Source organism: Helicoverpa zea, chromosome 16 (genome assembly GCF_022581195.2).
Source record: "Helicoverpa zea isolate HzStark_Cry1AcR chromosome 16, ilHelZeax1.1, whole genome shotgun sequence".
Lineage (NCBI taxonomy): Eukaryota > Metazoa > Arthropoda > Insecta > Lepidoptera > Noctuidae > Helicoverpa > Helicoverpa zea.
The window spans coordinates 6259540-6274935 of record NC_061467.1 but is presented as its reverse complement, the minus strand read 5'-3'; the positions used below and the strand labels follow the sequence as shown (position 1 = coordinate 6274935).

The window sequence follows — 15396 nt, the reverse complement described above, 5'->3', positions numbered from 1 at the left end:
AAACTTCTGATCAAGATCTGCACGAAAAAATGCGCAAGGCCCTATGGCTAAATTCAGAAATGCAGAGTTGCTTAGTGCGAACTGTATTTAAACGAATCTGGATTACATAAATTGGATTTCTTTTTAGCACGTGCCCAGCTAATTTATTAACTGAACCTAGTATTGTTTAGTTACAATTATCGTAAATAATATAAAATCTAACGGCTTTTGAATTTACAGTTTGAAATAAACATCAAGAAGTTATCTATCTGATCTGCCATTAAGTATAAATGTAAGAGAACCCACAGAATGCAGACTAAACAGTCGGCCGACACTTGACTTTGTTCTCTAGAGGTTTTACAACTTTTAAGTGAATGAAATAAAAGTTGGTACATTTATAACTCGTTGGTAAGGATTGCAGTTATCGTATAACAGAAGCAAATAGCTTTATTAGTCGTTTGACTTAATTGTTTTAGTTTTATAACGCATTTACCTCTTTTGAAATTGTATTATTTTATGAACAGTGTAAAACAAGCTTATTTTAATTACTGATACTAAATAGCTAAAGAACTTTGTGCTAAAATAAAATCTTATAACTTACAGCAATAAGCTCCACTGTTTGTCTTTATTCCAAATAAAAAAAACTTCTATATAGTCAGACCATGAAGTATCAAGGAAATATATGTGAAGGAATGTAGTCTTAAGAGAATTCTCGAATTAAATCCAAGAAACTTAATGATTCCTTATTCAAAATACCCTACATGTAATCTACCACAGACTTCAGTAGCATAAATTCCATTCCACGATTAGGCGAATAGGCAGCGAAGGCTAAAAATAAGTACTTATCACAGAAATACTTCAGCATAATAAGACGAGCACTACTTCCCATGACTCCATTAGCGTGTATCAGCCAGTATCGAACCTCGGGCCCCTGAGTATCGACGCCTCAACATGTCGCTTACACCTTACGGCATAGATAATGCCGTCATAGAGGTAAGAGTGCTTGTAAATTGCGACAATCAATGGTTTGACGTTGGTTATGGAATTTGCGTGTGTGCTAAGCTTCAGATATTGTTGTGGCCAGATTTAAGGGCTATCGCGGTTTCATATTTTATGAGTGGTGGTTGTTGGACCTCCATTAACTAAAATGTTAAGTAAATATTATTTTCATACCGGAGTTCATAAATACGGAATGCAGAATTTTAGAGAACAAATCACTGGCTGATAATCCACCGGAATTTGGCCATAAGATTTTTACAAAAAATAACATTAAGTATTGTAATAATTTGCATCTTCAATTGATCTCGTTGGGTCTACAACTTTCGTATCCTTCATTGTTACCGTAAACATTGATTTCAAGCTAATATACTCGTATACTGCTATACAGTATGGTTTGCATTTTCCTACACCCCGAATCTTAACACTATCAAATAAACAAAAGTACTTACATCATGAGTAGTATCCCCCTTATGTATCCGCTCCTCAGTCTCCTGGACCCTCTCAGTAATATTCCTGGTGAGCACCCGCTTGTCATGACTCTCGCGCACCTTGCCGTCAGGGTTAGCCACCACCAGTGACGTCACATGCACCTTAGCCCCGGCAGGAGCTACCACGGTGCCGATGAGGGGGCCATCCACTTCTGAGAAATAAAAATATAAGTCATTTTATCGGTATATCTTCAAGTGTTCTTTATTTGCTTTCCACAGTTTTTATACTAAGGTGCCACATAGGCTTAAAGCTAAAAACAAATGTGGACCCCGTTAGGGCACAGCAACATCAGGCATTTAAAGAAGTCACGCATGTACTTTACTAGCTAGGATCGGTCTGTCTGTGTTAGATGTTTAAAGGGTTTTGTGATAATTACCATCAACAGGCGCTCCAATGGCTCCGCCAACTTCATTTTCTAAAGCTTCTTCGCCAAGTTGCTCATCAGGTACCCGATGCTGCGAAAATGAAATAATTAAATTTATTATCTTCAAAAACTCTGAGGCTAAACAATTGTACTTTGAAGCTTAGTAGATTGCAATGTATAGCAAGCTAAGTATAGATATTTAAGCTCAATAGATATTTCAAAATTCGTTGTGTTTTAAAATAAAATAGTACCTCAGTCTGTTGGTAATTGGTGGTGTGCGTGTCTTCATTGACAGAGGTAGATATTTTAGGCCCTGAGTCGCTGAGTATTCGCCCATCTTCTAAGATCAGCTCGCGCTTGACTCTGGTCGCTATCTGTCGGGTCGTTGTCACTTCGCTTTTTTTCCGCGTCACCCATTCTTCTGCAATTCAAGGAAATCGAAATTATTTAGGTGCAAATTACAATAACAATGTACTTACAAAAGTAAATTTAAAAAATACAAACCTTCTTTGGTAGTTGCTATTGTATCCCCCGGCTCGGCCTGTAACAAATAAAATTATGTTTATTAGATGTGAAAAATAAATCTTTACTAAGTATTGCCTACAGCGCTATCTCTTACCGAGTAGCTGAACTTATACAAATCGTAGTTGGCAGGCAGATCAGCCATGAACTGTAATAGTACGCGTGGCCGTCGCTTGATGGCGCCATGATCGCTTAACGTAAAGACTGTCACCATTTAAAATCATAAAATATTGCACTTTCCGCCGAAAAAATCATTTCACTAAAATCCAGTCACAACAATTGTCTACTGTTTATTCACCATACACAACTTTTCACACATTTTTACACATAAATAACTAATGTTTGAAAAACATTAACATTTATACCTGTATTTACACAAACAACTATCAGCTAAAATATTCTAGGAGCTATTAATTTTCTTGTAATTACTGAAGTTGCGAGTATTCTAGTGCCGAGTTAATAATCGACTGAAGGAAAATCAAGGCTTAGCTGTAATTTAATTAATGAGCCGTGGATTAACATTTTCTTTTGGCAAACAATGCTGTAGTAACGCGATGAGTATTCCGTCCGTACGCCGTCGCTTCCGTTGGGACCGAGCGTTATATTGAACTCTTCAAACGATAAAATATTGGAAGCAATAAAAAGATTTTCCCGACAATTTTCTCGATTTAATTTAGCGTGTATAATCAAATTAAATATAACCCGCAAGTGCACTTAGCTTCCCATTATGTGGAACAAAGTTTTCAACAAACTTTTCAATGCTCCGCAAGGAATTGATTCCAGTTTTCCTCTCAACATTTTCTGCTCACCGATTTACTGAAGGCCAACAAAGCGTGTCTAACAAAATCATAGACCCTCTCAACTACATCCCACTCAGTCAGTCGAGACCCTAATCCTTATTTGAATATTCACGGAAGGTCTATTTTTCAAGAGTTTACTACATTAATAATAGTCTGCAGGGTCTATTCAAAGTTACATAGTCTATGAATCACATTGATTATAAACGACACGGAAAGTTTTTCCATTTGTGTTCCACCGGGGGAAGTAGAAAATATTGCACGTGACTGCAAAAATTATTAGCTCGACTAACGCGACCGTGTTGCCGTCAACATATTAAATGTTGCAGTTATTTACATTGTTTATAGAATATTTACTTGATGTTTAGATTGCTTAGCGTATAAAATCATGTAAATTATGTTCGTTTTATTGCTTTTTAACACGAGGATGCATTCATAGATAAATGAGAGTCATCACGTCACTCTACATCATCTAAGTCATTTCTATTTTATTATTTGCTACTTTAAGAACCAAAAGTTTATGGGCATTTTCTTTTCAGAAAACACCGATATACGGGTGCTCCCCTATTCGAAATATGAGCGTATGTAATGAATATAGTCGAATTAGTTCTCAAGAGCCCTAATTAATCATTTTCATGAGAACTGCAGTTTACAAATTGTATAGTATAATTATTAACCAATTTCCTGAATCAAAGTTTAAGAAGACAGGTAGGGTACGCCATCAATCCAACATCAAGACCCGTCTCACACGAACAAGACACCTTAATTCGCGACACAAATCATAACAAATCGTTCCTTTCAACGCACCTCACAGGTCTCAGATCACTTCACTCCAATTCAATTACATATTCATCAGATAACATCGAAAGGAGTCTCGTACCATTGACCTCTCACTAAACGTCCCGATTGACAAATTGTTACGGCACAATGATATATGGCTGCGCTAGCCACTTATAAAACTCCAGTATAAGCTGACCTCCGGCTGTTAATCGAACTACATTAAAATGTACTGCGTTTGACAGTTGTGTGACAGATGATGGAATATTCTGTTATATAAGAATAGGTCAAGTATTACTGGTAGCGAGTACAAGTGTTGACGGTATCGCGTCTTCGCTACTCTATTGAGGATAAGTGATAGATGTGCACTTAGCTGACTACACAGACGTCTGTGTTAGTTTTTATGACAACATGTTTATTTTATGATATGTTATTCTGTACTAGTGTTTGTGGTATTTAGTTGAGGAGTGCCACACAGAATTGACGAATGGTGTTTAATGTTTAGGCTATAAATTCTGCGCTTAACACTTTTTGAAATGGCCTGACATTTTGCTAACAATAAATTACAGCTAATTATGAAACATTGCTTGATGTTCTACCGAAAATAACTTCGACGTTAACATTAATATAAACTTTTCTTTCGACTTCAAGATAAATTGGCAAAAAGCTTTTAACATTCATAACACCGACTAACCGCCCCATCACTGAAAGGAGTCATATACTTCTAACCTTTACCACCCAAAGAAAAATCATTTCCATTTTCCAAACGGCGCTTGTCCCATTGTGTCTGACTCATGACATCGCGACAGCCACTTACGGCTGACGTTCGGCTGTCGATTGCCAATCAATCGGCATGGCTGACATCAGGTTAAGTACCTCCACTAACCTCGCCATTGAAGGAAACACAATCATTCAGCGGGTTCATAGGTACGTCAGCGAGGTTTTTGTATGTTGGGCAAAATCATTAACTGACTTGTAAATATAAAAATCGAAGGCTAGCTAACCTAGGAATAGGAGCTACGGGATTGTTTGAAAGAATTTCCGCGATCCTGGTACTCAAAAGGCTTAAGAAGGAACAAAGGTTAAAGTAAGAATCTGATACTCTATTAATGAGCTCAACATCACACACTATAGTACTCTATTATTGCTACTTCTTAGATATTCCTAAGTGTCTATACAAAAACAGCAGAACTAAAACAAGTCTTTAACGTCTGGTCACTCTATAAACCCACCCAAAGGCATGTAACTACAACAATCAATAAAGCATATCATAAATTAGCGGTCACAAACCACTACTTAACACTGCGTATCTAACAGTCCATTAATTACTGAGTTATCTGTCCCATCGCCATATAAACAAATTAACACATTAGTAGGTGTCACTGTGGAGGCCGCGCCCTTGCGGTGCCCACCGCAGCGAGACGGCGACCCAGCGACCCGGCGACCGAACGACCGGGGCCCGATTCTGCTAAGTTAATACATAGTGACAAAATTGAATCGCAATAGCAGTTTTAACCTTAGCGGGCATTCTGCTACGTATATAAGATCAATCGTATTCCAATGACATTTTATTGGTTGATGATCTGCCATTTGGTCTATACGGTAGTTCTCTGCTCTACCAACATATTGCAACCGTAAATCATTTGCAGACAATATGACTCATTATTGAATTACAGAAAAGGATAAAAACGTGTATTTAAAAGAAAAAATAGCGGTATGCCACATACGCTTCAATCGTAATTGAGTCGGATGCGAATCGTATGTCGCTTAAGTAACATTAGCAGAATCGAGCCCCGGGTGACCGGGCGTCCGAGGCCGCCGGTGCAAGCCGCTGCACATTGTGATGCACCCGCGTCGTGCACCGTGCACCTTATTGTCTGGTCCGAGGACTTAATTCGGTCATGGCTGTTGCACCCGCTTTTGTAAGATAATTGTTTACATGTAACTGATACGGTTATTTTGTTATTGGGGTTTGGTTTTTTATTTCACACTTTATATTTTAGGATTACTGCCTCTTATGAAATACATTTATTATGAAATTTGTAACATCAAGTTTGCACCCCTTGGCAGGATCTAGCCTTTGATTATTGAGTTCAGATTTTCGGAATTCTTAAAAATGTCACGAAAATTAATAATAAAAATTAGACAGAGATAACAGTCATATATTTCAATTTAGTAAACTAATGTGTAGTCTTTGTCACCTTTACATGCTTTCGAAACTCGTTTTTGCAAGGAATTCGATCCTTGTATATATAGATAGCTCTTTAAATACCAAATTGACAAATAATTTATTTAGTAATACAAATTGATACTAAATTGTCAATTTATTTCAAATGTTAAGGTAAATTATTGCTAGAATTTTAGTCAGCTGCACATAAAGATCATGGATTTACGAAATTGCAGCTAATATTGTTCAGAAGCATATCAAATTGTAGTCCCGAGCTCCAATAGGCTGAATAGTGGGTAAGGTCCGACACGTTAGAGGTTAGGCAATACCTACATAAGTCAGGTTTATAACAATGATTATGATAACATTTGCAATTGATAAGAAACATTAGCATACCTAGATCATGTAAGTTCTAACAGTCTTCGATAAAAACTTATTTATACCGGAATTAAATAATAAGTACTAGCTTACACCTTTCAGGACTGCTAATGGCTTGAAACAAAGTGGTCTATAGCAAGGTCCATAATTAAAAATCCTGTTATTTTTACAATACACGCCTTTGACCTTTCAGAAGTTATTAAGCGTATTAATTAAAAGTTTGTTGAACCTGTTTCATTAATAAATTATCTCAATATTGCAGTGGAATGACCTACAGTACCGGTTCGTAGGAACCTGCATAGAGCCTTAGTTTATGTTCTTGATATATGCACCTAAAGACTGCTTTAGTAGAGAAATTATCATATAGATCTTGACGAAAAAATATATTTTTGTCAAGGGATGATCCAAAAGTCATCATGACCTAGATAAGCTTGCTAATTTCACGGTTATGTAGTTTCCATTAGTGACTAACAGGCTGTTCTATAAATAGGATTATCACATGTCTTAATTTTCTCTACATAAACATACCGCATGTATAATTTGAGAAGTGACTGCAAAATTACAACAGAACAGAAATATTGCTTTTATACGCGTAAGTCCCGAAGCCAAATTCCCATGAAATAACAACCCTATATAACTCTACAAATCCGTAACCAGCCCTAAGAAACAGTTGACTGCACAAAATCATTTACCCCGTTGTCCCAGTGACTCGGTAATAGGGTGAGAGGAGCCATAACCGGCCCATTCTCGCTTGAGGCTATCGCGTATATCTCGACCGGCCATCAATTCGGACATACGCCTCACAGAAACAATGTGGTGTTTAGGACTCTGCGTACAATACAATATTTAGACTGCTGCTAATGGTGAGTATCGCCTTGTATATAGGGCTGCCAAAAATAAAATGAAATCTTAAGTTTGTTAAAGTTGTTTTCATCGTGTTTCTTAACTATAAGAAGACATACCAAACCTACAAAGAAAAAGCTTAGGAAATGTAAATTAATTCCTTCACGAGTCATATACCTAATCAAAATGTCTCTATAATCAAAATGCTGGAAAATCTGACCATCCTCCTAGGGTGGTCGAAAAAATAAGCCCGAAATATATTATTTCAAACAAGACTCATCGTACAATAAACGTACAAGTATTCTTCAACAAAATACAAACTTTCACGTAAAACGGAACACAAAGAAACCACACAAGCAAACTTCCATTCGACAGCCCTACTCGCAGGCACGGGCCACACAATGGAGGCTATCGCGGAGCAATCTCGACGTTCCACCCGATGTAATGGAACGGGGGCGGTGTAACAGATCATAAACATTGACAGGAGACGTACTCAAGGTCCTACTATCTACCTTCTTTCAAGTAATCAATCACTACGTTACAGGTACCTACGAATGAGCAACACAAACAAAAGAATGACGAAATTGTTTAAGTCTCAATGCGCGCTTTTAGCTTTTGCGCAGATTTTAATCTGTATTCTACGTGAATTTAAAAATAGAACGCTGCTTTTTAAGTTTGTGTTTTTTTTTTAATTTGACAGTTGGACTTCAATCTGATAGTAGGCTATTGTTTTGACTAAACATTGTTCTTATCTTAGAATCTGTAACGTTTAACTAATGTTGCTGAAACTTTTATTAAGAAATATTATATTTAACATGTCATAATTATCCTAATGGCTAGCAATTCTAAACTTTGTAGAGATATAAAAAAATGCCGAAGGTGTCTGATGTGACTGTCGTTTTAACTTGTTTTCTAAACTAAAAACCCACACCAATATGCATTATGACACTCAGATAAATAAAAAGTGTAAACCCTTACTTCCTCATTGGAATCATACAGCACAATTAAATGCGAAAGATTAATCCAAAACCGTTAACATATATCTACCAAGATAACATCTTAATTAACATTCATTAAGCATCCATCAATATCACAACAAGGAAGTCAATTAATAAATAATGCATCGTTTATATCAACCATTACTTTCTGTACGATCCTTCATCGTACACTCGAGTTCATTAAAGAAAGGTCATGCCGAATATAGAGGTAATAAAGAGGTATTGCCAAAATGATACTTGTAGGAACAAAGTAAGTATTATGGTTCCTTGACTCTTGGCAAAGGTCGACTCTGTTCAATTATAGAAGAATGTTTACATGCTTGTTGGATATTTAGCGTTGCGTAAACTTCATGGCAAATATCGGCCATTTTTTGAAGCACATGATTCGTAACAATATGTAATCGTTTTGCTGTTTTGTTTCGATTTAGAGCAGTGGTTCTTAACCTTTTTGGCATGAGGGACCACTTTACCAAAAGTTTGTCTTGCCGGGGACCACCCCAATGGTTTACCTGAATTCTTTGATAAAGAATACGAGCACACTTTATAATTAAAATTTACAAATTTTGATGAGATTTTTGTGACTGCATTCTCTTTTCTGACTTCTGAATTCTAGGTTCAGTACCACTCAAAACTAAATGCATGTCGACAGTGGCATCCAACAGATTTCTATGCTTGTTTTTAACAATCAGAAGCGTCGAAAACCCACGTACGTGTTTATAGCTTTAACAAAATCTTTCATTTACAAACTAAACATTGCGTTTACAAAACGCAAGTACCTACTGTCATAGTTATAAATTTAGTTTCCAAATGCGCGAGCGAAGCGAGCGCGAAGTTTTTTACGGATTCAAACCAAACATTACGTAAAATGTGGCCCAAACGTACTTCACTTTTTGTTTGTTGACAAATGCAATAATAAAGGCACAGAGATTTTGATACGCGAGCGAAGCGAGCGCGAAATTTTAATTATTTTTTAAGACTCAAAGCCAAAATTATGTAAAATGTAGCCCAAACATAATTTTTTTTTCTGTTGCACAAGTAAGATGGATATCTTTTATACGTCCATGCGAAAACCCCTGTTCGCATAGATAAGTCGTTAAAATAAAATTAGATTAGCAACGTCGCGAGGCAATGCTTCGCGGACCACTTGGAATGCCTCCAGGGACCACCAGTGGTCCGCGGACCACCGGTTAAGAACCACTGATTTAGAGAGTCGAGTAGTGTATTGCATTAAAAAACTGTTGCATACCACTTTTATAACTAGAATATGACGTATATTTATTGGTACTGAAAAACGTTCAAAACTAGTTATTCCTGGAACTAATCCCGACTTTTGTCAATCAATACATAAGCCATTTCACATATATATTTTATTTGAATAAAAAAACAACGTAGGTATGCTGTAACCTACATCTGAACTCCAAATATTTATTTTTCATGAAAAACCAAATATTTTTATCCATGTTCCGAATTGCAATTGTTCGCACGACGAAAAAAATGCGATAGTCTTTTATATGTTTATTTATTTACAATCCGAATAAATTGTTTTGCATTTTACGTTTCGAATTCGTTAATAAAATATTGTTACTAATTGTTATTGGTATTTAATGTTTACAGATATATACAGACAGGCTATTGTGTAGTACAGAGAATATGAATGTGTAGCAAAAGTGTTATAATAAAAAAGATTTGTTTATAACCCGGGTTGGTCCGTAATCAGATTATAAAAAATGAAGATTTTACTTTCATAAGAGCAATATTTTAGAGTATCATCTTATTGTTATTTACTTAAATTAATTTTGGTTACTGGTTAATTTTAATTAGTGGGTAGATATTTAATTTTGAATTTGCTATACTTACGTAATAGCTATTATAGTTCATAAAATAATATTTAAAACGATTTAAATATAATATACTCATGAAAAATGTTGGTTATTAATAAACTTCAAGAACTGAATAAATATTCTTAAAATTAAAAACAGAAAAAAACAGCAAGACCCTGACAACACCGGAACAAGCGCTCATTAAATTAATAAATGTCAATACTGATTGAATTAAACATCAACAATAATAATAATTCAACGATGAATACAAGCAATATGTATATTGAATGTACTTAATGATTGATCAATCACTTATGTAATAATTTGTAAATATTTCTAAGGTCCAAGCAGGTTTGAAACCGAGAGTCCGAGAGTCTTATGTTGTAGACATCTGCTGGGCAATTACGATATCGCTCGACACTGCGACTCGCTGGGTTTGACGGTTAAAACAACGATCATGTTGAGAAGAAAATAAACCAAAAATATTTGAATCGAGTATTATCGATGTCGATGTATTATCGAGTATTATCGATGTGAATAAAAAAAAAAAACAAAAGTGCTACAGACAATTAAATAGCCATAGGTACCTATATTTCTTGTTCCGAAATTTTGACATATTTTTTTATAAACCAACTCCAACCAAAGGTTGTCTGGAAAAAATTGCTGTTTAGCGATAAGACCACCTATTGTACTTTTCTTTGTGTGTTGTTAATTTATAACTTGCAGTACAATAACCAAACTAACTATCGATTGACACATCCCGGGACCGTGGCCAAAGGCTGGCTTTTATTTCGCACAGAGGTTGAGCATTGCCATCCAACGTGGCAATGCTGCCAGTCTTTTGGGTACATTACCCAGTGACAGCGATGAGGAGCATTTTTTTGCTGCACTGTATTAGTTTTAAGTTGTATATATATATAAGTTTATTTTTTTATTTTTTTCAATTAATGTAAATATTTTGTGAATAAACTGTTTTTGCAGCATCTTTGTTTTCACTATTTTAATTATATTTATATATTATATATAAATATATTATATTTCAATATTAGCCACTTTTACCTATGTTTGAAAAATGTCGAGCCGCGATGACAAGCGCTATCGCAGTTACCCAGCAGGTTTGAAAGCGAGAGTCTTGTTGTAAAGATCTGGCCCATTGACCGGCCAGCCGACCCTTCGTTACAGCAAGGCCGTTCAGTCATACTCAACTTACGAGTCCTATGAATACGTTTCGCCTGTAAAGTATTAAGCTTTTGACTTGTTTGGTAAAATGTAGATAGTTCAACTGCTTTCAAGAAAATTTCCTCTTATATTTAGGTTATTTCAAGATCTCCATAAAATTAAATAATAATGAAGTTAAGTTTATTATCTTTTACCTATGTATTATCGTAAAAAAAACCATCGTTTATCTTTTGGTTCTCATAAATAAATGAAAAATAATTTCCAATGCGTAAGTATAACCACAGCTCTCTTAATAGTGGTATAACGCACTACCCGTTCAGATATCGATTACCAAAAACGAGACCAACATTTATCGAAACGCTCCATATAAACATATCAAAATCACGCCCGCAGTACAGAATATCAATGTGCAGCAAACAGTTCGCAATCGAGACAATGCACCGTGCGCCTGCACATAACAATATTAATATATCGATATTACGTGACCATGCAGCAAGTACTCGCTTTGTCTTCTACGTAACTCGATGAATCGATTCAATGATGCATTCGATTCTATCCATACTCGATTCTCGCTTTTGTTTCGTTGTTTTTCCTGATGGACTTATGTGGGTTAAACTTTTTGCAGAAGGTTTTATGATGTATTTATTGATGCGTGTCAATAATTGTTTTGGCACGGAATGTGCTGTTCGCAATAGATCGCATGAAACTGTTAGTGACGCACGGAAAACACAGTCATTGTTTGCACATTAATGTTCTTCATCCAATGACCTGCAATATTACAACTCTTTATTATAGTCTTCAAAGGTTTCTTGATTCCTAACACCCCCCTGATAGCCGACTGGTATTTTTGAGACGGAAAAAGCCATGAGCGTGTCGACGTTATACCACCCTCTACTCCTATAACCTTAAAACGTGCTTCAGTCATCTCCTCATTGAAATATACCAATGAAAACTTCGACAGACTTCAGTCAATTCGCCTATCCAGTGCCCAATCACTCAATTTAAAAATAGAACTATCACTAACGGCTATCAAGCAAACCAATTCTTTATATTGATATGGTCACAGCGGCGCTTGAGTGGCCATACGTATCAGTTGCGCGTGAGTCATAGCAAGGCGATCCCACCTGCAAGGTGACTGCACTGCCTAATACGGGTACATTACAAACCTTCAACTTTTCAAAGACATTTCGTATTAAATAACATCTGATTTTGAATGATTATGACACTTTTAGTTATTGCGCATATGCTCATGGGCTTGACAGTCGATGGATTTGGAATATGAAAATACTTTAACGTTCACATGCGTCTGCATTTCATATATAAAGTCTGTTTTGATAGGTGGAATAGATTTCATCCAAATATCTTCTGTGTTTATCTGTCTTCCAGAAGATGTCAAGTTGACGATCAGTTAGTAAAGTGTTTTAAAAAAAGTATTTTTCAGATCGTAGCTGCCTACGAATTTTTGAATGGAAAATTCTTAATACAAGTGATTATTCTGGTTTGATTATTTTATAAAATAAAATCGCACACCATGGCAAAGTTTTAAGGAATGTGTATTCCAATATAAATCTGGAATAACAAATCTACCACTACTTGATTCAAATATGCCTTTACAATCTACATCTCGTATAACACCACTCGTGCCCATGGCGTAGGGACATACATATTTGGGCTGAACAATCTACTGAACAATAGTGAATGAAATAAGGAGGCTGTCAGTCTGTCATGAAGGCCAGGTCAAATCATCAGTCACTGTCCCCATTAAGATATACCCAACACTCCCTCGATTTTAAGGAAATATTAGATTACAATATTGAAATACGATGTATTTGTTCCAATGCAAACTCGAGCAAGGTGATTGTGGTTTCGAAAATAATGAATCTGTTATATTGAGTTATTCGTATCCTTTATCCAGTCTAACAATATTTATTGCATGGTTTTTGTGTTCTAGATTAGGTTAGGTAGGCCCGAACTAAATACGCACCCAGATAAAAAGATGTCTATAACAGTCTCGCAGTGAAAAATCGAATACTCGTAGACGTCAAAAAATTGATAAGGGAAGGAAAAGTACAAATTCATATTTTAATTAAATTAATTGATAATCGAAGTGTGGAGATATTACAACTCTTGTTAATTTACAGGTTCTGTTTGAAATGACCTATAACACAAAATATATTGGGAATTTGGTCTAAATCCGAAGATCCATAAAGTGCCCATGAATGCCCACAGCTACCTATGTGAAAGGGTAGACCTTTTGATTCTTAATTACTCAAGGCGAGCTAGCTTCAAAGCTTCTAAGTACATCTATGTCATTAGTTGTTGTTGTTGATACATACGTTTTTATCCGACTATGGCGAAGTAAAAATGAGGGTAATGACTTGCTTGGCTTATGTACACATATGACCATACATCCGTTGAGCATTAGACTTAAAGCCATTCGTCATCATACAAATCCGGTATGATGATTACACGTGACAAATTGATAGTTTAACTTTTTATTATAAGGTGAAGGAAAATAGACGTAACGATTTTTTTCTTCCAACAAAAGCCTTCTGGTTTACGCAGCTTCATCGATACAAAAGGGACAAACTGTACTCAACAATTCAAGGAACTATAATTTATTCCAAAACATAATTAAGTACAATATTGTTCGAAGCCGGTTCTTGCTGCAAATTAATTCAGATCATACTTCATCATAATTAATCACAACCTGCGAGTTTGCCACTAAAATTATAATCGTAACCTAAATATTGTAGAATAACTACAAACTATTATTCTCTGTTCGTACAAAAGTTTGTTTACTCCGATCTAAATATAAACATGAAGTATAAGTCTTAGTAATTTATTAGCACTTCTGAGTTTCGATACGTTACCGTATATGATGCAAGACTGTATTAATGCTGGTGTCTCCACGTGACAGGTTTTACCGTGATCTATGGCTTACACGTGATGTACTACTAATATAATTATTATATAGAAGCAAATATTGCTGAAGGGGAACGTGTATCTATTGTTTATTATGTTCTGTGCATCTGGTAAAGTTGCACATGTATTTGCGTTAGTATGTCAACTCGTAGACGCATTAACGTTGATCTTTAATCAATAAGTGACATCTTCCCATATTACATCATCATTCCCAACTCTTTCTTTTAGTCTTCAAAGGATGTGTATTTTTCAGTTCGTCTGAAGTAGATAATGTCTGGACATCAAAGGTCTATGTATGTTAAGAAGAAGAATGATACACGATACCCCATAGTCCGTTAGATAAGTAAAAGGCGTATAATGTTGAAAAGAATACAACAACCAATTAAGAATGCCGTTTTTGTCGAGAAAGCGAGCATGGGAACTGTTTTTATGGACATTGAAGAATTAATGTAACGCTTTTTTTGAGAAATTACGCACGTTTGGTGTTACTTAAACTGTGGCTCTGTTTGTCATTAATAACTCCTCTATTGTAGCTTTTTGTTCATTATTTTAAACGTACTTAAAATAAATTGTCTCACGTACTGCGAGGGAATAAAGATTGCAGATAGGTAATGGAAGTACACATGCTTAAGTAGGCTTAGAAGAGTTCGTGCGTATGGTGTCTAAATTGTGTAACTTGGAGCCGTGTGAACAAATCCTTCGTTCAAAAATAAGTCGCTTCGCATGTTAAAAGAGCAATCGCTAGTTCTTGTTCAAATATAGCGTAGTGTCTATGAAGCAAGACTTTATAATCCAAGCAAGCTGCATCGAAAATCGTGAGTCTCCTCGTCAAAATTTCTAAATCTAACGCTTTAAACCGTTCAATCCGCGTGAAAATCTCTCACGAAAACTTACGACTTTTTAACCACCGAACGACCTTTCATCCAGTCGAATTCACTTAATTCGAGGTGATGTAGAAATGCGGTAGTTAGTTTGTCGGAATTTACATAAAACGGCGCTCCCACGGCGGCGCACGCGCAAGGTGAACCGGCTATTCTTAATTTGTCGTACCGAGTCCGATGTGCGTGAATGGCGTTGTGTAATATCACAAACGCACCATCGTATATCTTCGTTTAGATTGCTCTTCTTTGAAAATGGAACATTGTAAAAAATCATAATT

The 15396-nt window shown here is 35.9% G+C and overlaps 1 protein-coding gene across 5 annotated transcripts in view; it reads right to left on the bottom strand.

The window, feature by feature from the left end:
- Nucleotides 1–15396, bottom strand: part of LOC124637713 (serine/arginine repetitive matrix protein 1) — a 111469-nt gene that overhangs the window by 75413 nt on the left and 20660 nt on the right. For 2 of the 5 annotated variants that reach the window (XM_047174338.1, XM_047174339.1), the window contains 4 exons: nt 2336–2372; nt 2083–2252; nt 1844–1922; nt 1428–1618 (listed from right to left, as the gene is read on the bottom strand). In XM_047174338.1, the coding sequence (XP_047030294.1) occupies nt 1428–1618; nt 1844–1922; nt 2083–2252; nt 2336–2372 (477 nt within the window). Of the gene's footprint in view, nt 1–1427; nt 1619–1843; nt 1923–2082; nt 2253–2335; nt 2373–2450; nt 2720–15396 lie in introns of those variants that run through there. The other 3 variants (XM_047174335.1, XM_047174337.1, XM_047174336.1) reach the window with 3 other exon arrangements.